Raw genomic sequence first — 22,521 nt, 5'->3', positions numbered from 1 at the left:
ATTGAAATTTTCAAGACTAAGATCGATTGATTTTTGTTAGGTAAGGGTATCAAAGAATATGGGTCAAAGGCAGGTAGATGGAGTTAAGATACAGATCAGCCATGATCTAATTGAATGGCGGAACAGACTCGAAAGGCTGAATGGCCTACTCCTGTACCTACATAAAACTGGTTGTATCTGGCTCCTAACAATTAAGAGACCAGCATTAAAGCACCCTACTCCAGGACTTGAGCACATAATCTAGGCTATACTGCACTGTAGTAAGTGCCACCTTTTGGGTGAAATGTTAAATCCATGGCCCTCTTTGTCTGTTCGGGTGGATATCTAAAATCCCACGGCACTATCTGAAGAACAGGGGATTTCTCCCGATGCCCTGGCCAATATTTATCCTCAACCAGCATTACCAAAACAGATTAACTAGTCATTTATCTCATTGCTGTTTGTGGGATCTTGCTGTGTGCAAATTGGCTGCTACATTTACCTACATAACAGCAGTAGCTGCACTACAAAAGTACTTAATTGTTGTGTAGCACTTTGGGACGTCCTAAGTACATGATAAGGTGCTATATAAATGCAACTTCATGCTTTCCTCAACAATGAATGGTGATTTACCTCCCAATTAAACCACTACAAGGAATTACTGATGACATCCTTTACTTCTCCTCATTCAGCTGTCAGTGGATTATTGTGAACAAACAAATACTCTTGACAGTGATGCATATTCTTTCTATTCCCTAATTTGTTTGGAGCTTTACCTACTCAATCTCCCTTCAGTGACACTGTGAAACTCGAAAGTAGTGCAGGAAGCAGTAAAGATATACTGCAACTCACTATGCTAAGGAACAATACGATGTTGGTTCACATCGCCATTTCTCCTAATAGTGGGGTCCTGTACAAGTAAGGTTTAGAAAGAAAAATTAATGGTTTGTCAAGGCAGGTTACTGCTGCACACAGTGGGTTGCTTGCTCGTCCTCCAGTCAGAGGAAAGAAACGTGATTAAAACAAGTGGCTAGGGTATTCCACTGCAAGTTCCAGCTCCATTGGTCAAACTATCAGTCAGGATCCTGCACAGGAAAGACTCCTAATCTAGCTGGATGTGACTCTCGAGAGGGTCTGCTTAGAGCAGTTAGGATTCCAGCAATCAGGGGTTCAGTTGTGATCACACTGAATCGCTACTGGCAATTCGAGACGTTCCAGTGTATGTATCACTGTAAAGCTTTAAAAAGAGACTATTGTACTCTGCGATTTAGGTTTGCAGAGAATGTCAGAATTGTTGCTATGGATTTGATCATCCATTTGAGACATGCAGGTTTGGTTTTGTATCTCACCTAATCTGTGATCGATATGGGGACTTTGGTGATTGGTGAGTTAGCGTATTAAGCCTCCGAGCGGACATACTGTCTCTGGTTGGTGGTGAATTCGTAGAGTGAGTCGATGTCGGTTGCTGCTGGCGAAGAACCTCGGTCTTCATAGTTTGAGCTAGAAACAGAAATGAGGATTTATTACATTTCACAAAGTTCAGTTGCTTGAGCAGAAAAATTATCTGCCTTTAAGCATCCTCTCCATTATTTGGTTAAACCACTACGGATGGTACCCTGCAAGATGTTTTGTGGGTCAGTAACACCTCTTCCATTTGTCCTATACCTAAAAAAGGTGTGTTCCTCTTGGAGAGAAGTATAAGCAAGTACAATAACACAATAATCATGAACATAGCAACAGTAAACACGTGCATTTCCCTTTTTCCCAAAAGATGCAGACATGGGATGGGTGCACTTTATGTCTTCTGATTTGAAGGATGAAAGAAAATGTCTACTGAGTAGGCAAATCAGTTTTTCTTCATTTACACCCTCCACATGCCACACTGGTGAAGTACACCCAGTGGATACGATCAACCTTTTTAGTGCGATCCTTGAATTTAGGAAAGATCGGCAGAAGAGAAGGTCTACTACTGATATTAACAGCAGCATTGGTCAAGGGTGCAAATATATTGGTAAGTATATTAGTCTTAGCAAGATGCTCAGGTTAGACAGTACTGTAACCATGGAGTGGATTGAATGATCTACAACTATTCCAATGGGTTTTTTTTCAGCCGGTGGTAGTAGTTAAGGTTTTCTCCACCGGCTGTTTAGCAGATCTGAGTTTGGAAATGGCCATACCCAGCATTTGTGTTCCAAAGATTTAAAAATCCATCTAGATCTCGTAGAAAGAACCAAACCAATCCACATCAAAAGCTACAGTGTGCTTAGTATCATTGTAATGCATGTCACATTTTACATCAGAACGACAATCTTTAGACAAATGAGACTTGAGAAGTTACTCTGAAACTACTTGGGTCGGATTTGTCAATCAACAGGTTAATCTTTCAAATAAGTTAATCTTTCAAATGAGCAAAGATTGGAATAAATGGTATTTCATTTAAATAGGGTTAGGTGACAATCCCAACATTTTTATTTGGTCTTCCCTGTACATGATAAACAACTGACTTGATGGAAAGAAGAGTACTTGAGTGTTTGTAATTCCATATTCAGAGTGTGCTATTATTAATCTTGGTAGCAATGTGAAGAGTTGACTCCTGCTTTGGTAAATAACTTGCCTATAGGGGGCTGAAACACAGAGCGGATTGTGAACCGAGTGGGAACTTGAGAATTTGGTGAGAGTGGGACTCTGTTGAAGTAGTGGGTGAATTGAAATTAAAATTTAACAAAGAACTTTAAAACAAACTGCAAGTTAGTTAACAGTTAACAGAGCCTGCTAGTCTAGTCAGTAACAGTTAACAGTCAATCATCTATAAGTGATTACCTGAATAGATGGTAATTAAAATGAGCTGGAAGCTGATTAAGCAGTTGTAACTGCTGTTCTCAAAAGGTGTATAAAGTAGAAGGTTATTTATTGAAGCACAGAGTGGATTGCAAACCGAGTGGGTGTATTAGGTGTAAAGGGGGAGGGAGGTGCTAAATTTAAAAAAAATGGAAAATAAAACAAAACAGGCTAAAAAGTAATTATCTATAAATAGATTATTTAGTCGAGAGAAACGGTGCTGAGCACCAGGGGAGGAGCCCCAGGTATCAGTACAGGAGCGGGAGTGGAGTCGCGAGAAATGGTGCTGAGCTCCAGGGGAGGAGCCCCAGGTATCAGTACGGGAGTGGGAGTGGAGAGAAACGGTGCTGAGCTCCAGGGGAGGAGCCCCAGGTATCAGTACAGGAGCGGGAGTGGAGTCGCGAGAAACGGTGCTGAGCTCCAGGGGAGGAGCCCCAGGTATCAGTACGGGAGTGGGAGTGGAGAGAAACGGTGCTGAGCTCCAGGGGAGGAGCCCCAGGTATCAGTACGGGAGTGGGAGTGGAGAGAAACGGTGCTGAGCTCCAGGGGAGTTTCCCCTTTCCCCGTTCACTAAGAACAGAGAGAGTGAAATAACAGTGAGGTCACAGTGAACAGAGAGGAGGATCTCGGAGGGACCCAGAATAAAAGGTTAGCTTAATCAGGGCAAGTAAACAGTAAATTAATAATAATCTAGAATCTAAAGGGAGTTTAGAAAAAAAAAGGTTTCTAAATATAATTGACAGGCAGCTGAGACCCATTGCCTGCAATTCCTGGGCCATGTGGGAATGTCATGTGTTCTGGAGGGCCACATGTGCAGGAAATGCCTCCAGCTGCTCTACCTCAAGGTGAGGGTTTCTGAGCTCGAGGGGTAGCTGGAGTCACTGCAGAGCATAAAGGAGGCTGAAGATTTCCTGGATCGTACATTCCAGGAGGTGCTCACCTGTAGCCACAGAGTGTTCAGGATAGCAAGTGGGTGGCCATCCGAAAGGGTAGGAAGAGGCTGGCAGTGCAGGAATCTTCTGGGTATGTGGCACCCTCAAACCAGTATTCAGCATTGAATACCAGTGAGGGTGATTACACCTCGAAGGAGTGCAGTCCTGAGCATGGCACCATGGGGCAAAGGACCACACGGGTGGGCACAGTAGTGTAGGAATGCAGTAATCATGGGGGATTCGAAAGGCAGGGGGACAGACAGGCGTTTTTGTGACCGCTGACGTGATTCCTGTATGGTGTGTTGCCTCCCTGGTGCCAAAGTAAAGGACATCAGGGAGAGGGTGCAGAACATTCTGTGGGGGGAATGGGAACAGCCAGAAGTCGTGGTCCATGTGGGAACCAACAACATAGGAAAGAAAAGGGATGAGGTCCTGCGATTAGTTTCAGGAGCTAGGGAGGAATCTCTGGATTACTCCCAGTGCCACGCACTAGTGAGTACAGAAAAGGAAGATAAGGCAGGTTAATGCATGGCTAGAGACATGGTACAAGAGGGAGGGCTTCAGATTGTTGCGGCATTGGGACCAGTTGTGGGGCAGGAGGGACCTGTTCAAGATTGACGGGTTGCACCTCAACAGAGCTGGGACCAATGTCCTAGCTAGGAAGTTCACTAGTGCTGTGGGGGAGGGGTTAAATAAATTTGGCAGGGGGATGGGCACCAGGATGTAGCACTGGAAAGGAGAAACAAGGTGCACAAAGGATTGGGAGAGACAGATAGCACCAGAGTAAGAAACAGTACAGTATTAGGTGGGATCAGACTAAGAGAATACAAGGAGGTCTATGATAGGTTTAGAGTGCATATGTGTAAACGTACAAAGCGTGGTAAATAAGGTTGGTGAACTGCAGGCGCAAATAGCCACGTGGGAATAGGATGATGTGGTGATAATGGTGACCTGGCTCAAAAAAGGGCAGGATTGGGTACTAAATGTTCCTGGATACAAGGTGTTCAGGAAAGAGAGGGAAGGAAAGGAGAGGTGGTGGCAGTATTGATTAAGGAGAATATTGCAGTGCTGGAGAGGATGTCCTTGAGGGGTCAAGGACAGAATTTATTTAGTTAAAGTTAAGAAACAATAGAGGTGCCATTACACTACTGGGTGTATTTTATAGGCCATCGAATAGAGGGAAGGATATAGAGGAGCAAATTTGCAGGGAAGTTAGAGAGGTGCAAGAACTATAGAGTAGTGATAATGGGGGACTTCAACTATCCTAATATAGACTGGGATGGTAATAGTGTAAAGGGCAAAAGAGGGGAGAAATTTCTGAAGTGTGTTCAGGAGAACTTTCTTGATCACTATGTTTCCGGCCCAACGAGGAAGGAGGCATTGCTAGATCTGGTTCTGTGGAATGAGGAGGGTCAAGTGGGGGAACATTTAGGGAACAGTGATCATAGTATCAAAGTTTAGATTAGTTCTGGAAAAGGACAAGGAGCAAACTAGAATATAAATACTTAATTGGAGGAAGGCCAATTTCAGTGAGTTGAGAATGGATCTGGTCCGGGTAAATTGGAATCAAAGATTGGCAGGCAAAACAGTAATCAAACAATGGGCAGCCTTTAAAAAGAGGAGACAGGAGATGGTTCGGTAGGGCAACCAAAGCCAGAGCACCCTTGATGACAAGACAGAGAGTAAGATGAAGCAGAAAAAGGAGGTGTATGACAGATGTTAGGTTGATAATACAAGTGAGAACCAGGTTGAAGGTAAGTACAGAGGAGAAGTGAAAAGGGAAATAAGAGGGGCAAAGTGAGAGTATGAGAATAGACTGGAGGCTAATATAAAAGGGAATCCAAAAGTCTTCTATAGGTACATAGATAATTGAATCAGAGGACACAGATTTAAGATGATTGGTTCTTTTGCCAAAGGTGACATGAGGAATTTTTTTTTTAACGCAGCAAGTAGTTATGATCTGGAATGTGCTGCCTGAAAGGGTGGTGGAAGCAGATTCAATCGTGGCTTTCAAAAAGGAATTGGATAAATACTTGAAGGGGGAATAAAAATTATAGGGCTGTGGAGAAAGAGCGGGGGAGTAGGACTAACTGGATTGCTCTTACAAAGAGCTGGCATGGGCTCGATGGGCCGAATAGCCTCCTTCTGTGCTGTAACCATTCTATGACTCCTTTCGTTTAGAAAGGAGAGCCTTGAGAATGTTGGCAGGGATGACAAAAAGAATTCAGCATAATCTTCTGGTAACTTATGTTCCTGTGGCTCGGTAACTCTGGATTCTCTTCTTGGCCCAACACTCAAGTACTTCCATAGTTCCCAATGGAGCCACTTCCAGATGAACCCAGCACACATTTGAATGTGTTTTCTTAAAAAGTAGATGGTGTGGGAGAACATTGAATCTCCTTGCATTGAAACCTCTCTGGAGACTTTTCCTTCCAAGCAGTTAAATATTTAAAAAAATCTGGATTTCATGTGATAAGAACTCTCCATGAGTTCTGAAAGGATCTGAGCGTGTGTGAGGCTTGCACTGCTTCTCTACCTTACAATCTGGGTGCATTTAGAGGCTGCTTGCCAATCACTGACCCTCTCACTGCCACAAATTAAAATGCAACTCTCTCAAAAGTAGCTATTACAACCAGGACAAGTTGGAAAAATTTATTTAGGAACTTAGGAGGCAGGAGTTGGAACTGAAGTATGAAGTGCCTCCTGGTTGTTTTGGATGAACTGTTGTCAAACTCATTGCTTAATTTCAATGGTGCCCAGGTTTATCCTGAGTGACAGTGTGGTCTCTGATTTGTTTCCCACCAAGGAAGTGAGGGAAGCTACATTCTGTCAGTCATGCTGTACTTCAAAAATAAGCAGAACATGCATCTGAAGTGAGGTGAATGGGAAGCGCAGCTTGTTACAGTGCAGGAGGGAAATTCATATGACCAACATACTGGAGGTTTAAAATGCCTTAAAGGTGTTTCACTCATTGGGTTTTCCTTTTTGGCAATGAGGGCTTATCTTCACTGCATGAGGAAGATTTGAATGAAGAAATAAGGCCATTAGGTGATAAATCTTACTTGCACATCATAGCACTGCAGCAATATTAACATATTAGTCAAGTAAATCCCCAAGCTAACAGAACCTGTTTTGAAATCCAGTTCCTTAAACAGGAGTTCGCACAAATTATTTGTCCCTCTGAATTGCCAAATTAAATATTCCACTGGACAAACTCATGTATAAGAGGCTAAAAATTGATGGTATCAACTCAATAAGCTAGACTTCCAGAAGCAGGAATTTTGGTAGCAAAACATACATGTACATGAATTAAAACAGACACTTTGAATGGAGAGAGTGTGGAACGTTTAGTGAGATGAGTCCGCTTTAGAAAAGTGAACATTTGCCTAAGTTCAGTTGTTTACATTAGACCTCTGACTCTGGATGAATGAATGGTTAGAAATAAAACGGAGGCTTCAATGGGCAAATAGAGGGAAAGTGTAGGTGCACTGTGCTCATCAGTACTCAATGGCAGAAAATCTATACGGTCAGCAAATACACCAACTACTTTGTACTGTGAGAGAAAAATACTGTGTATATATCACTGAAAACATATATCCTGTGTGAAAAAACAGCATATATACTACTGCCAACATATACAATGTGAAACAAATACCACATAATATGGTCAACATATATACAATTTAAACAAATACTGCATATATATTTCTGCCAACATATAGTGTGAAACAAATACTGCTTATATACGGTGAACCTATAACATGGAGACAAATATTGTATATAAACACTGCTCTGAATGAACTCCTTGTGGAAAGAATACTGTGCACTTATACTATGAACAAAAATACAAATAAAAAATGCATATATACTGTGTGAAACAAATACTGCATATATAGTACTGTGAACATATATACTGTGAAACATGCTGCATATATACCACTCTGAACCTATACCACATTTGAAACAAATACTGCATTATTCCTGAAATGCTGGAACCTTGGAAATGAGACGATGAACAATGTTGGTGGACATTGTTTTACTTTTGGCCTAGAGTGGAAAGTATGGAAACACTATCAATTTTCCTCAGTGAGGAATAGACCACATTGTGTGGGATATGTGGAACAAACTTGGTTGATTGACCAGACAGTTTTCTTTTGTTCCGAGCTTTATGTTCTTAATTATTAAATAATTTTAATATGAAACTTCAAATGCTTCCTTATTTTCTTATTAATCTTGTCAATCTAAATAAAGCTAGCTATAGGACACTTTATAAATACAAATATACATTGAAAATGCACTAGATGACACTTCATCTATATAAGCATCAGTTAAGCCTCAGAGTTTGGAGAAATAACTGGGACAGTAACAGTGCAAAGAGCAAAGAGGGGGAGGAATTCCTGAAATGTGTTCAAGAGTACTTTTTGGAACAGTTTATTTCCAGCCCAACCAGGAAAGAAACAGTGCTGGGTCTAGTTCTGGGGAATGAAGTGGAGCATGTTTCAGTGGGAGAGCATTTAGGGAACAGTGATCACAATATCATTAGGTTTAGAAAGGACAAGGAACAATGAAGTTTAGAAATACTTAACTGGAGGAGGGCTAATTTTAGTGAGTTAAAAAGGGATCTAGCCCTGGTGGATTGGAATCAAAGATTGGTGATAAATCAGTAATTGAACAATGGGAGGTCTTCAAGGAAGAGTTGGTTCGGGTACAGAGGATACACATTCCCACAAGGGGGAAAGGAAGGGCATCCAAAACTAGAGCTCCCTGGATGACTAAAGATATAGAGATTAAAATGAAACAGAAACAGGAGGCTTATGATGAATGTAAGGTTCATAATTCAGTAGAGAACCAGGCTAAATACAGAAAGTACAGAGGAGATCTAAAAAAGGGAATAAGAGGGGCAAAGAGAGAGTATGAGAATAAATTAGTGGCTAACATAAAAGGGAACCCATTAACCCATAAACATATAAAAAATAAAAGGGTAGTCAAAGGAAGGGTGGGACCGATTAGAGACAAAAAACAAGATCTTCTTGTGGAGGCAGAGGGCATGGCTGAGGTACTAAATGAATACCTTTGTACCTGTCTTCACCAGAGAAGAGGCTGCTGCCATTGTAGCAGTAAAAGGAGGAGGTAGTAATGATATTGGATAGGATAAAAATAGATAAAGAGGCACTGAAAAGATTGGCAGTACTCAAAGTAGAAAAGTCACCCGGTCCAGATGGGATACATCCTAGGTTACTGAGGGAAGTAAGGGTGGAAATTGCTGAGGCTCTGGCCACAATCTTCCAATCCTGCTTAGATACAGGAGTGATGCTGGAAGACTGGAGGATTACAAATGTTACACCTTTGTTCAAAAAAGGGGAGTGGGATAAACCCGGCAATTACAGGCCAGTCAGCCTAAAGTCGATCATGGGGAAACTTTTAGTGACAATAATCCGGGACAAAATTAATTGTCATTTGGAAAAGTATGGGCTAATAAATGAAAGTCAGCACGGATCTGTTAAAGGAAAATCGTGTTTGACTAACTTGGTTGAGTTCTTTGATGAAGTAACGGAGAGGGTTGATGAGGGCAGTGTGGTTGATATTGTGTATATGGACTTTCAAAAGGCATTTGATAAAAAACCACATAATAGACTTGTTAGCAAAATTAAAGCCCATGGGATTAAAGGGACAGTGGCAGCATGGATACAAAATTGGTTAAGGGAGAGAAAGCAGAGGGTAGTGGTGAACGGTTGTTTTTCAGACTGGAGGGAAGTATACAGTGGTGTTCCTCAGGGGTCAGTATTAGGACCACTGCTCTTTTTGATATATATTAATGACCTGGACTTGGGTATGGAGAGTATAATTTCAAAGTTTGCAGATGACACAAAACTCAGAAATGTAGTAAACAATGTGGAGGATAGTAACATTCTTCAGGAGGACATAGACAGACTGGTGAAATGGACGGACAGGTGGCAGATGAAATTTAACGCAGAGAAAAGCGTGAAGTGATGCATTTTGCAAGGAAAAATGAGGAGAGGCAATATAAACTAAATGGTACAATTTTAAAGGGGGTGCAGGAACAGAGAGACCTGGGGGTGTGTGTACACAAATCTTTGAAGGTGACAGGACAATTTGAGAAGGCTTTATTAATAGAAGTATAGAGTACAAAAGCAACAAAGTTATGCTAAACCTTTATAAAACACTGGTTAGACCTCAGCTGGAGTGTCCAATTCTGAGCACCACACTTTAGGAAGGATGTCAAGACCTTAGAGAGAGTGCAGAAGAGATTTACTAGAATGGTACCAGGGATGAGGGACTTCAGTTATGTGGAGAGACTGGAGAAGCTTGGGATTGTTCTATTTAGAACAGAGAAGATTAAGGAGAGATTTGATAGAGGTGTTCAAAATCATGAACTGTTTTGACAGAGTAAATAAGGAGAAACTGTTTACAGTTGCAGAAGGGTCAGTAACCAGAGGACACAGATTTAAGGTGATCGGCAAAAGAGCCAGAGGCGACATGAGGAAACAATTTTTTACGCAGCGAGTTATGATCTGGACTGCACTGCCTGAAAGGGTGGTGGAAGCAGATTCAATAGTAACTTTCAAAAGGGAATTAGATGAATACTTGAAGGGAAAAATTTACAGGGCTACGGGGAAAGAGCAAGAGAATGGGACTAATTGGATAGCTCTTTCAAAGAGCCGCACAGGCACAATGGGCCGAATGGCCTCCAGCTGTGTTGTACTTACTATGATACTATGAAATGAAAACACACAGATTTCCAGTCATACCTTGGCCACCTCCAAAATTGTTTGCTGCGGGAGCAGGATACAGACCTTTCCTTGTCGCTTTCTGCCATTTCTTTACTAGGAATTTCAACCTGATGAAGTACAAAGTGCAATAATAAAAAAACTACAATGTTCAGGACATTGAACAACAAAGCTCACATCTAAATCAAATACAATTGCACAGCAATGCACCTCGATAACTGTCAAAGCAATCTACACATTGCGTTCTCCACAGTCTAGTAACAGTGTTAAGTTCCTACTTATTGTTTCTACTTAGTGTTTCTTACTCATCTATTTTTGGCCAGGGAGTGATTTTTGCCTCCATAGCCAGGGAAACTTTCATACTCAAAGTGCAATATAATTATGCCCAAACACCAGTCATGAAGAGTGAGCCTTAAACAACTCCAAAGCATCATTGGTTTACAGTAACTAAGACTCTATTATTCACCATGACAGCAAATAAAAATGAAACCTAGATCAGTTCCACCTCCAGTTCAGTTCACTCTGAACGGGGAAGAAACAAGCAATATAACTTAAGCTGGGGTTGTTATATAATTCGCAAAAGTTCATCATCCTCTGCGCTTACACTGTACAAGTCCTTGTGATTTTACTTCCCTTGTGGTAACAAATGTTTAATTTCACAAAGCTGCATGTGGACTGAATGAAACTGCATGGACACACTTTGCTGGATGATACAGAGAATACTTCAACTTTGTAATCTAATCTTTTGGTATCGCCAGTATCACTTGGCTGTATTTGGGGTGTAAAGTGTGTCCATGATGTGATAACAACAACTTGCATTCATATAGCGCCTCTAATGTAATAAAACGACCCAAGGTGCTTCAAAGAGGCGTAGCCAAAAAGTGGTCAAAGAACCAAAGAAGGAGAAATTAATTAGTTTAAAATAAACTAAAAAAAAACAAGTGAACTACATAAAAACTTTAATTAAGTAAATAAATAAAACAAGGTTAGATAGAGATGGCAGTGCAGATGGTGTGCCATAACTACAACATGTGGGAGTTTGTGGAGAGCAGCATGATCCCAGGCAACCACATCTGCAGTAAGCGATTGCAACTCATGGAACTTCAGCCCAGAGTTGTTGAGCTGGAATCCGAGCTGCAGACATTGCGATGCATCAAGGAGGGGGAGAGTTACCTGGACACCCTTTAGGTTAGGTAGTAGTTTAGATTTAGTTAGTGGTTAGGGACAGGAGGATGTGACTGCGAGTCAGGCAGGTATGGGGACCCCAGATACAGTGGTGGAAAAACCTCCACCTTTGCCCTTGTCCAACAGGTATGAGGCATTTGCTACCTATATGGATGAGAGCAAAGACTGCAGGGAGGATGGGAAATTTAACCACTGCACTGTGGTACAGGAGGCCATTCAAGTGGGAGGGAGCGAAAACGAATGTGGTAGTATTAGGGGACAGAATAGTCAGGCGGATAGACACTGTTCTTTAAAGCCGTGACCGAGAAAGGATTAATTAACAATCTTGTTGTGTGGGGTCCCTTAGGGAAAAGCAACCATAACACGATAGAATTCCTCATTAAGATGGAGAGTGAAGTAGTCGAATCCGAAACTAGGGTCCTGAATCTAAATAAAGGAAATTACGAAAGTATGAGGTGTGAGTTGGCTATGATAGATTGGGGAACTTTACTAAAAGGGATGACGGTGGATAGGCAACGGCTAATAATTAAAGAACGTGTGCAGGAATTACAACAATTATTCATTCCTGTCTGGCGCAAAAATAAAACAGGAAAGGTGGCTCAACCGTGGCTTACAAAAGAAATTAGGGATAGTATTAGATCCAAAGAGGAGGCATATAAAATTGCCAGAAAAAGCAGCAAGCCTGAGGATTGGGAGCAGTTCAGAATTCAGCAAAGGAGAACAAAGAGATTGATTAAGAGGGGAAAAATAGAGTATGAGAGTAAACTAGCAGGGAACATTAAAACTGACTGTAAAAGCTTCTAGAAATATGTCAAGAGAAAAAAGATTAGTGAAGACAAATGTAGGTCCCTTACAGTCAGAAATGGGGGAATTTATAATGGGGAACAAAGAAATGGCAGAACAATTAAACACATACTTTGGTTCTGTCTTCACAAAGAAGGACACAAATAACATTCCGGAAATGTTAGGGAAACAAGGATCTAGTGAGAGGAAGGAACTGAAAGAAATCAGTATTAGTAAAAAAAGTGCTAGGGAAATTAATGGGGCTAAAGGCTGACAAATCCCCAGGGCCTGATAATCTACATCCCAGAGTACTAAAGGAAGTGGCCCTGGAAATAGTGGATGCATTGGTGATCATCTTCCAAAATTCTATTGACTCTGGAACAGTTCCTACAGATTGGAGGGTGGCAAATGTAACCCCACTATTTAAAAAAGGAGGGAGAGAAAAAGCAGGGAATTACAGACCAGTTACCTATCATCAGTAGTGGGGAAAATGCTGGAGTCTATTATAAAGGATGTGATAACAGAACACTTGGAAGGCATTAACGGGATTGGACAAAGTCAGCATGGGTTTATGAAAGGGAAATCATGCTTAACTAATCTACTGGAGTCTTTTGAGGAGGTAATTAGTAGAATAGATAGGGGAGAACCAGTGGATGTGGTGTATTTGGATTTTCAGAAGGCTTTTGATAAGGTCCCACACAAGAGGTTAGTGTGCAAAGTTAAAGCACATGGGATTGGGGGGAATATACTGGCATGGATTGAGAATTGGTTGACAGACAGGAAACAGAGCATAGGAATAAACGGCAGGCAGTGACTAGTGGGGTACCGCAGGGATCAGTGCTTGGGCCCCAGCTATTCACAATACATATCAATGATTTGGATGAGGGAACGGAATGTAACATTTCCAAGTTTGCAGACGACACAAAGCTGGGGTGGAATGTGAGCTGTGAGGAGGATGCAAAGAGGCTCCAATGTGATTTAGACAAGTTGGGTGAGTGGGCAAGAACATGGCAGATGCAGTATAACGTGGATAAATGTGAGGTTATTCACTTTGGTTGTAAACATCGAAAGACAGATTATCTGAATGGTGATAGATTGGGAAAAGGGGAGGTGCAACGAGACCTGGGTGTCCTTGTACACCAGTCGCTGAAAGCGAGCATTCAGGTGCAGCAAGCAGTTAGGAAGGCGAATGGTATGTTGGCCTTCATTGCAAGAGGATTTGAGTACAGGAGTAGGGATGTCTTACTGCAGTTATACAGGGCCTTGGTGAGACCACATCTGGAGTATTGTGTGCAGTTTTGGTCTCCTTATCTGAGGAAGGATGTCCTTGCCATGGAGGGAGTGCAACAAAGGTTTACCAGACTGATTCCTGGAATGGCAGGACTGACGTATGAGGAGAGATTGGGTCGACTAGGCCTATATTCACTAGAGTTTGAAGAATGAGAGGTGATCTCATCGAAACATAAAAAATTCTAACAGGACTAGACAGACTAGATGCAGGGAGGATGTTCCCGATGGCTGAGGAGTCCAGAACCAGGGGTCACAGTCTCAGGATACGGGATATGCCATTTAGAACCGAGATGAGGAGAAATTTCTTCACTCGAATGGTGTGGAATTCTCTACCACAGAAGGCAGTGGAGGCCAAGTCATTAAATGTATTCAAGAAGAGATGGATATATTTCTTAATGCTAAAAGGATCAAGGGATATAGGGAAAAAGCGGGAACAGGGTACTGAGTTAGACGATCAGCCATGATCATTTTGAATGGCGGAGCAGGCCCGAAGGGCCGAATGGCCTACTCTTGCTCCTATTTTCTATGTTTTCTATGAGAGTCCCGAAGGCTGTGTTGCCTACCCAGTGCCAGGGTTAAGGACATCTCCTCACGGCTAGAGAAGAACTTGGAGCATGAAGGGGAGGATCAGTTGTCGTGGTCCACCTGGGAACCAATGACATATTTAGAACTAGGAGTGAGGTTCTGCTGAGGGCGTTTGAGGAGCTCGGATCCAAATTAAAAAGCAGAACCTCAACGTTAATAATCTCTGGATTACTGCCTCAGCCACGCGCAAATTGGCATAGGGTCAAACAGATTAGAGTGTTAAATGCGTGGCTGAAAGAGTGGTGTGGGAGACAGGGGTTTCGATTCATGGTGCACTGGCACCGGTACTGGGGAAAGAGGGAGCTGTTCCACTGGGACGGACTCCACTTAAACTGGGCTGGGACCAGTGTCCTGGCGAATCGAATAACTAGGGCGGTAGATTGGGCTTTAAACTAAAAAGGTGAGGGGGGTGAGGGGGAGGGTTCAGGTATTTATAAGTCTAAAGAGAAAAGTCAAGGCTGTACAGCAGAGTAGCGATTTGGGTAAAAACAAGCAGTGTGTGTCAGGGAGGGTCAGAGAGTTTAACAAAGGTAATAGGGAATTAGTGACTAAGGTCATATCAGGGAAAAATAGTAAAAAGTTAAAATTGAAGGCACTATGTCTAAATGCACAAAGTATTTATAACAAGATAGCAGGATAGAGCAGATGAAAGCATGGCTGGAGAGATGGTGCAGGAGAGATGGTACAGGAGGGAGGGCTTTGGATTCCTGGAGCATTGGGATCAGTTCTGGGGGAGGTGGGACCTGTACAGGCCGGATGGATTAAACCTCAACGGAGCTGGGACCAATGTCCTCGCGGGGCGGTTTGCAAGTGCTGTGGGGGAGGGGTATAAACTAATATGGCAGGGGGATGGGCACCAGGATGTTGCATTAGAAAGGAGAAACAAGGTGCACAAAGGATTGGGAGAGATAGAACTAGAGTAAGAGATAGTACTCTGGTACTAGGTTAGGTGGGATCAGACTGAAAGAGAATACAAGAAGGTCTAAGATCGGTTTAGAGTGCATGTGTGTAAACGCACGAAGCATGGTAAACGCGCCGCATGGGAGTATGATGTTGTGGCTCAAAAAAAGGGCAGGATTGGGTACTAAATATTCCTGGATACAAAATGTTCAGGAAAGATAGGGAAGGAAAGAAAGGAGGGGGGGTGGTGGGAGTACTGATTAAGGAGAATATTACAGTGCTGGAGAGAGAGGATGTCCTGGAGGGGTCATGGACAGAATCTATTTGGTTAGAATTAAGATACAATAGAGGTGCCATTACACTACTGGGTGTATTCTTTAGGCCACCAACTAGTGGGAAGGATAGGGGAGCAAATTTGCAGGGAAATTACAGAGAGGTGCAAGAGCAATAGAGAAGTGATTATGGGGAATTCAACTATCCTAATATAGACTGGAATAGTAATAGTGTAAAGGGCAAAGAGGGCGAGGAATTTTTGAAGTGCGTTCAGGAGAACTTTCTTGGCCAGTAGGTTTCAGGCCCAACGAGGAAGGAGGCATTGCTGCATCTGGTTCTGGGGAATGAGGTGGGCCAAGTGGAGTAAGTGTCTGTGGGAGAACATTTAGGGAACAGTGCTCATAGTATCATAAGGTTTAGATTAGTTATGGAAAAGGACAAGGAGCAAGCTTGAGTAAAAATACTCAATTGGAGGAGGGCCAATTTCAATGGGATGAGAATGGATCTGGCCCGGGTAAATTGGAATCAAAGATTGGCAGGCAAAACTGTAATTGAACAATAGGCGGCCTTTAAGGACGATATGGTTCGAGTACAGTCTAGGCACATTCCCACGAGGGAGAAAGGTAGGGCAACTAAAGCCAGAACTCCCTGGATGACAAACGAGATAGAGAATAAAATGAAGCAGAAAAAAGGGGCGTGTGACAGATGTCAGGTTGGTAATACAAGTGAGAACCAGGCTGAATATAGAAAGTTCAGAAGGGAAGTGAAAAAGGAACTAAGAGGGGCAAAGAGAGAGTATGAGAATAGACCGGTGCTAACATAAAAGGGAATCCAAAAGTCTTCTATAGGCATGTAAACAGTAAACACGTAGTAAGAGGAGGGGTGGGAGCGATTAGGGACCAAAAAGTAGATCTATGCACGGAGGCAGAAAGCATGGCTGAGGTACTAAATGAGGACTTTGCATCTGTCTTTACCAAGGAAGATGCTGCCAAAGTCACAGCAAAAGAAGAGGTAGTTGAGAAACTGAATGGGCTAAAAATTGATAATCAGGAGGTATAAGAAAGGCTAGCTGTACTTAAAGATGGTCAGCTGGTCCAGATGGGATGCATCCTAGGTTGCTGAGGGAAGTAAGGGGGGAAATTGCGGAGGTACTGGATCATCCTTAGATATGGGGGTGGTGCCAGAGGACTGGAGAATTGCAAATGTTACACCCTGTTCAAAAAAGGGTGTAAGGATAAATTCAGCAACCACAGGTCAGTCGTTTAACCTTGGTGGTGGGGAAACTTTTAGAAACGATAATCCGGGACAAGTTAATAGTCACTTGGACAAGTGTGGATTAATTAAGGAAAGCCAGCACGGATTTGTTAAAGGCAAATTGTATTTAACTAACTTGATTGAGTTTTTTGATGAGGTAACAGAGAAGCTCGATGAGGGCAACGCGGTTGATGTGGTGTATATGGACTTTCAAAAGGCATTTGAAAAAGTGCCACATAATAGGCTTGTCATCAAAGTTGAAGCCCAGGGAATAAAAGGGACAGTGGCAGCATGGGTACGAAATTGGCTAAGTGACAGGAAACAGAGAGTAGTGAATGGTTGTTTTTTGGACTGGAGAGAGGTATACAATGGTGTTCCCCAGGGATCGGTACTAGGACCACTGCTTTTCTTGACTGGATTGCTCATGCAGAGAGCCGGCATGGACTCGACGGGCCGAATGGCCTCCTTCCATGTCGTATCCACTCTATGATTCTATAAGATAGATGAATTAATAGCACAAATAGAGATAAATGGGTTTGATCTGGTAGCCATTACTGAGGCGTGGTTGCAGGGTGACCAAGGTTGGGAACTAAATATTCCAGGGTACTTGCCTTTTAGAAACATAGAAAATAGGAGCAAGAGTAGGCCATTCTGCCCTTCGAGCCTGCTCCGCCATTCAAAATGATCATGGCTGATTCTCTATCTCGATACCATTTTCCTGCTCTCTCCCCATACCCTTTGATGCCTTTTGTGTTTAGAAATCTATCTATCTCCTTCTTAAATATATTCAGTGATTTGGCCTCCATGGCCTTTTGTGGCAGAGAAAGGATCTTAGCTCAGAAAATCAGGATGTAGAATCAGTCTGGGTGGAACTAAGCAATAACAAGGGGCAGAAAACATAGGCGGGAGTAGTTTACAGGCCCCCTAACAATAGTTACAGTGTTGGATAGAGTATAAACAGGAAATTAGAGGAGCATGTAACAGGGGTAATGCAATAATCGTGGGGGACTTTAATCTTCATATAGACTGGGCAAACCAAATTGGCAAAAGTAGTTAAGAGAACGAGTTCATGGAATGCATTCAAGACAGTTCTCTAGAACAATATATCGAGGAACCAACTAGGGAACAGGCTATTTTGGATCTAGCATTGTGTACCGAGGCAGGGATGGTTAGTAATCTTATAGTTAAGGATCCTCTGGGGCAGAGTGATCAAAATATCATAGAATTTCACACTGAGTTTGAGACTGATGTAGTTAAGTCCGAAACTAGGGTCTTAAATTTAAACAAAGCCAATTATTTAGGTATGAGGGGCAGGTTGGCTAAGGTAGATTGGAAAATTAGATTAAAAGATATGATGGTAGATAAACAATGGCAAACATTTAAATAAATAATTCATAATTCTCAACTAATATACATTCCCTTCAGGAATAAAAACTCCACAGGAAAAGTGATCCAACCATGGCTAACTAGAGAAGTTAAGGATAGTATTAGATTAAAACAAGAAGCTTACAATGTTGCCAAAAAGAGTAGTAAGCCTGAGGATTGTAATACATTTGGATTTTCAAAAGGCATTCGATAAGGTGCCACATAAGAGGTTGTTACAAAAGATTAGGGCTCGTGGGATTGGGGGTAATATATTAGCATGGATTGAGGATTGGTTAAAAGGATAGAAAACAGAGTAGGAATAAACGGGTTTTAGAAATCAGCAAAGGATGACCAAGAAATTGATAGAGGAAGAAAATTGAATATTTTTTAAAAATTCGTTCATGGGATGTGGGCGTCTCTGGCGAGGCCGGCATTTATTGCCCATCCCTAATTGCCCTTGAGAAGGTGGTGGTGAGCCGCCTTCTTGAACCGCTGCAGTCCGTGTGGTGAAGGTTATGAGAGCAAACTAGCAAGAAATATAAAATCAGATTAATAAAAGTAAACATGGGTCCCTTAGAGGCAGAGACAGGAGAAATTATAATGGGGATTAAGGAAATGGCAGAGATGTTAAACAAATATTTTGTTGCTGTGTTCACAGTAGAAGACACCGGAAATAGGGTGGAACCAAGTGTCTAATGAGAGTGAGGAACTTATAGTAATTAAGATCAGTAAAGAAAAAGTACTGGAGAAATTAATGGGACTAAAAGCCGACAAATCCCCTGGACCTCATGGCCTACATCCTAGGGTTTTAGAAGAGGTGACTCCAGAGATAGTGGATACATTGGTTTTGATCGTCCAAAATTCCCTAGATTCTAGAATAGTCCCAGTGGATTGGAAGGTTGAAAATGTAACCCCGCTATTCAAGAAAGGAGGGAGAGAGGAAACAGGGAACCATAGGCCAGTTAGCCCGACAGCAGTAGTAGGGAAAATGCTAGAATCTATTATTAAGGACATAGTAACAGGGCACTTAGGAAATCATAATATGATTAGACAGAGTCAACACGGTTTTATGAAAGGGAAATCATGTTTGACAAATCTATTAAGAGTTTTTTTTGAGGATGTAACTAGCAGGGTAGATAAAGGGGAACCAGTGCATGTAATATATATGGATTTTCAAAAGGCATTCGATAAGGTGCCACACAAGAGGTTGTTACACAAGATTAGGGCTCATGGGATTGGGGGTAATATATTAGCATGGATTTAGGGTTGGTTAATGGACAAAAAATAGAGTGTAGGAATAAACAGGTCATTTTCGGGTTGGCAGTCTGTAACTAGTGGGGTGCTGCAAGTGTTTGGGCCTCAGCTGTTTACAATACATACCAATGACTTAGATGAGGGGACCGAGTGTAATGCATCCAAGTTTGCTGACGATACAAAGCTAGGTGAGAAAGTAAGCAGTGAGGAGGATGCAAAGAGGCTGCAAAGGGATATGGACAGGTTAAGTGAGAGTGGGCGAGAAGGTGGCAGATGAAGTATAGCGTGGGGAAATGTGAAGTTATTCACTTTGGTAGGAAGAAGAGAAAAGCAGAATTTTTTTAAAAAATCGAGAGAGGCTAAGAAATGTTGGTATTGAGGGATTTGGGTGTCCTTGTACACGAATCACAGCAGGTTAACATGCAGATACAGCAAGCAATTAGGAAGGCAAATGGTATGTTAGTCTTTATTGCAAGTAGGTTGGAGTATGAGAGTAAGGAGGTCGCTGCAATTGTATAGGGCTCTGGTGAGACCACATCTGGAGTACTGTGTACAGTTTTGGTCTCTTTACCTAAGGAAGGATATACTTGCCTTAGTGGGAATGCAATGAAGGTTCACTAGATTGATTCCTGGGATGAGAGGGTTGTCCTGTGTGGAGAAATTGAGTAGGAATGGGCTTATATTCTCTAGAGTTTAGAAGAATGAGAGGTGATCTTGTTGAAATGTATAAAATTCTTAGACGGCTTGACAGGGTAGATGCTGAGAGGCTAGAAAGCCTAGAACTAGGGGTCATAGTCTTAAGATAAGGGACTGGCCATTTAGGACGGAGATGAGGAAAAATGTCTTCACTCAGAGGGTTATGAATCTTTTGAATTCTCTACCCCAGAGGGCTGTGGATGCTCAGTCGTTGAGTATATTCAAGACTGAGATCAATAGATTTTTGGGCAATAAGGGAATCAAGGGATATGGGAATGGGGCAGGAAAGTGGAGTTGAGGTAGATGATCAGCCATGATCTTATCGAATGGTGGAGCAGGCTTGAGGGGCCGTAATGCCTACTCCTGCTCCTTATGATGTTATATTAGAAGGGGCAACCAGAAGCTTTGTCAAAGAGCTGGGTCTTAAGGAAGGTCTTAAAGAAGGAGCGGTAGGTGGCGAGGCAGACAGGTTTGGGGACGGAATTACAGAGCCCGGAGCCAAGACGGCTGAGGGCATGGCTGGCAATGGTCGGGCGAAAGAAAGGGGGATGCACAAGAGGTCAGAGTCGGAGGATCACAGGGTTTAATTGGGGTGGGTTGCATGGCTGGAGGAGGTTAGAGAGATAGGGATGTGAGGTACTGTGAGACCAGGAGCTGATGTTGGTCTCACCCAGCAGGTGAGCAGGACTTAGAGTCGGATAGAATACGGACAGCAGAGTTTTGGATGAGCTGAAGTTTCCAGATGGTGGAGATTGGGAGGCCGGCCAGGAAAGTATGGGGATAGTCAATCTGGAGATGACAAAGACAGGGATAAGGGTTTTAGTAGCAGATGGGCTGAGGTAGAGTGGAGAAGGAAGTAGGCGGTCTTGGTGACGCAGAGAATATGGGATCAGAAGCTCAGCTCTGAGTCAAATAAGACGCCATGGTTGTGAACAGTCTGTTTATTCTGAGATAGTGGTCAGGCAGAGAGATGGAATCTGTGGTAAGGGTATGGAGTTTGTGGCAGGGTTTGATGGCTTCAATCTTCCCAATATTTATCTGGAGATAATTGCAGCTTTTCAAGACTGAATTTCAGACAAATAATCTGATAATGCAGAGGTAGTGGAGGGGTCAAGAGCAGTTGTGGAAACGTAGAGCTGGATGTCATCTGTGTACATGTGGACCTCAAAGGTAGTAATCTCAGGATTGCTGCCAGTGCCACGTGCTAGTCAGAGTAGAAATAGGAGGATATTTCAAATGAATACGTGGCTAGAGGAATGGTGCAAGGGGGAGGGATTCAAATTCCTGGGACACTGGAAACGGTTCTGGGGGAGGTGGGACCAGTACAAACCGGACGGTCTGCACCTGGGCAGGGCCGGGACCGCTGTCCTAGGAGGAGTGTTTGCTAGTGCTGTTGGGGAGGGTTTAAACTAAAGTGGCAGGGGGTTGGGAACCTGAGCTGGGAGAGAGAGGAAAGCGTAACAGGAAGGGACAGAAGGTATGGAGTAATAGGTAAAGTGTTAAAAAAGGAAAAAGCAGGAACTAAGCGTCACAAAACAGATTTGAAAGTTCTTTATCTGAATGCACGTAGCATTCGTAACAAAATGGACGAGTTAACGGCACAAATAACTACGTATGGGTATGATCTTGTGGCCATTACAGAAACATGGCTGCAGGGTGACAACGACTGGGAATTAAATATGCCAGGGTATTTAACAATCAGGAAGGACAGGCAGGAAGGAAGGGGAGGTGGGGTGGCTATGTTAATAAAGGAAGGAATCACTGTAATACGGATAAATGATATTGGGACAAAGCATCAAGATAATGAAACAGTTTGGGTGGAGATAAGGAATAATAAGGGGAAAAAAACATTAGTGGGCGTAGTATATAGGCCTCCTAATAGTTGCAACTCTGCTGGAAGAAGTATTAATCAGGAAATAGTCGGGGCATGTAATAAGGGAACAGCTATAATTATGGGGGATTTTAATTATCATATTAACTGGACAAATCAAATTGGGCAGAGCAGCCTTGAGGACGAGTTCATTGAGTGCATCAGGGATGGATTTCTTGAGCAGTATGTAACTGATCCTACAAGGGGGCAGGCAACCTTGGACCTGGTCCTGTGTAATGAGTCAGGATTAATTAATAATGTCCTAGTTAAGGATCCCCTTGGAACGAGCGACCACAACATGGTTGAATTCCATATCCAATTAGAGGGTGAGAAGGTTGATTCTCAAACAAGCGTACTGAGCTTGAATAAAGGAGACGATGATGGTATGAGAGCGGAATTGATTAAAGTGGACGGGGAAAATAGATTAAAGGGTAAGACGGTACATGAGCAGTGGTGTTCATTTAGGGAGTTATTTTACAACTTTCAAAATAAATATATTCCACTGAGGAAAAAAGGGTGTAAAAGAAATGACAGCCATCCGTGGCTAAGTAAAGAAATCAAGGATAGT

At 42.5% G+C, this 22,521-nt stretch overlaps 1 protein-coding gene across 5 annotated transcripts in view; it reads right to left on the bottom strand.

Annotated features, from left to right (window-relative positions):
• Nucleotides 1-22,521, bottom strand: part of pcnt (pericentrin) — a 314,588-nt gene that overhangs the window by 4,151 nt on the left and 287,916 nt on the right. For all 5 annotated transcript variants that reach the window (XM_067988139.1, XM_067988140.1, XM_067988141.1 and 2 more), the window contains 2 exons: nucleotides 10,520-10,608; nucleotides 1,329-1,479 (listed from right to left, as the gene is read on the bottom strand). In XM_067988139.1, the coding sequence (XP_067844240.1) occupies nucleotides 1,329-1,479; nucleotides 10,520-10,608 (240 nt within the window). The remainder of the gene's footprint in view (nucleotides 1-1,328; nucleotides 1,480-10,519; nucleotides 10,609-22,521) is intronic.

Source organism: Heptranchias perlo, chromosome 7 (genome assembly GCF_035084215.1).
Source record: "Heptranchias perlo isolate sHepPer1 chromosome 7, sHepPer1.hap1, whole genome shotgun sequence".
Lineage (NCBI taxonomy): Eukaryota > Metazoa > Chordata > Chondrichthyes > Hexanchiformes > Hexanchidae > Heptranchias > Heptranchias perlo.
This window is presented reverse-complemented; position numbering and strand designations above follow the sequence as displayed.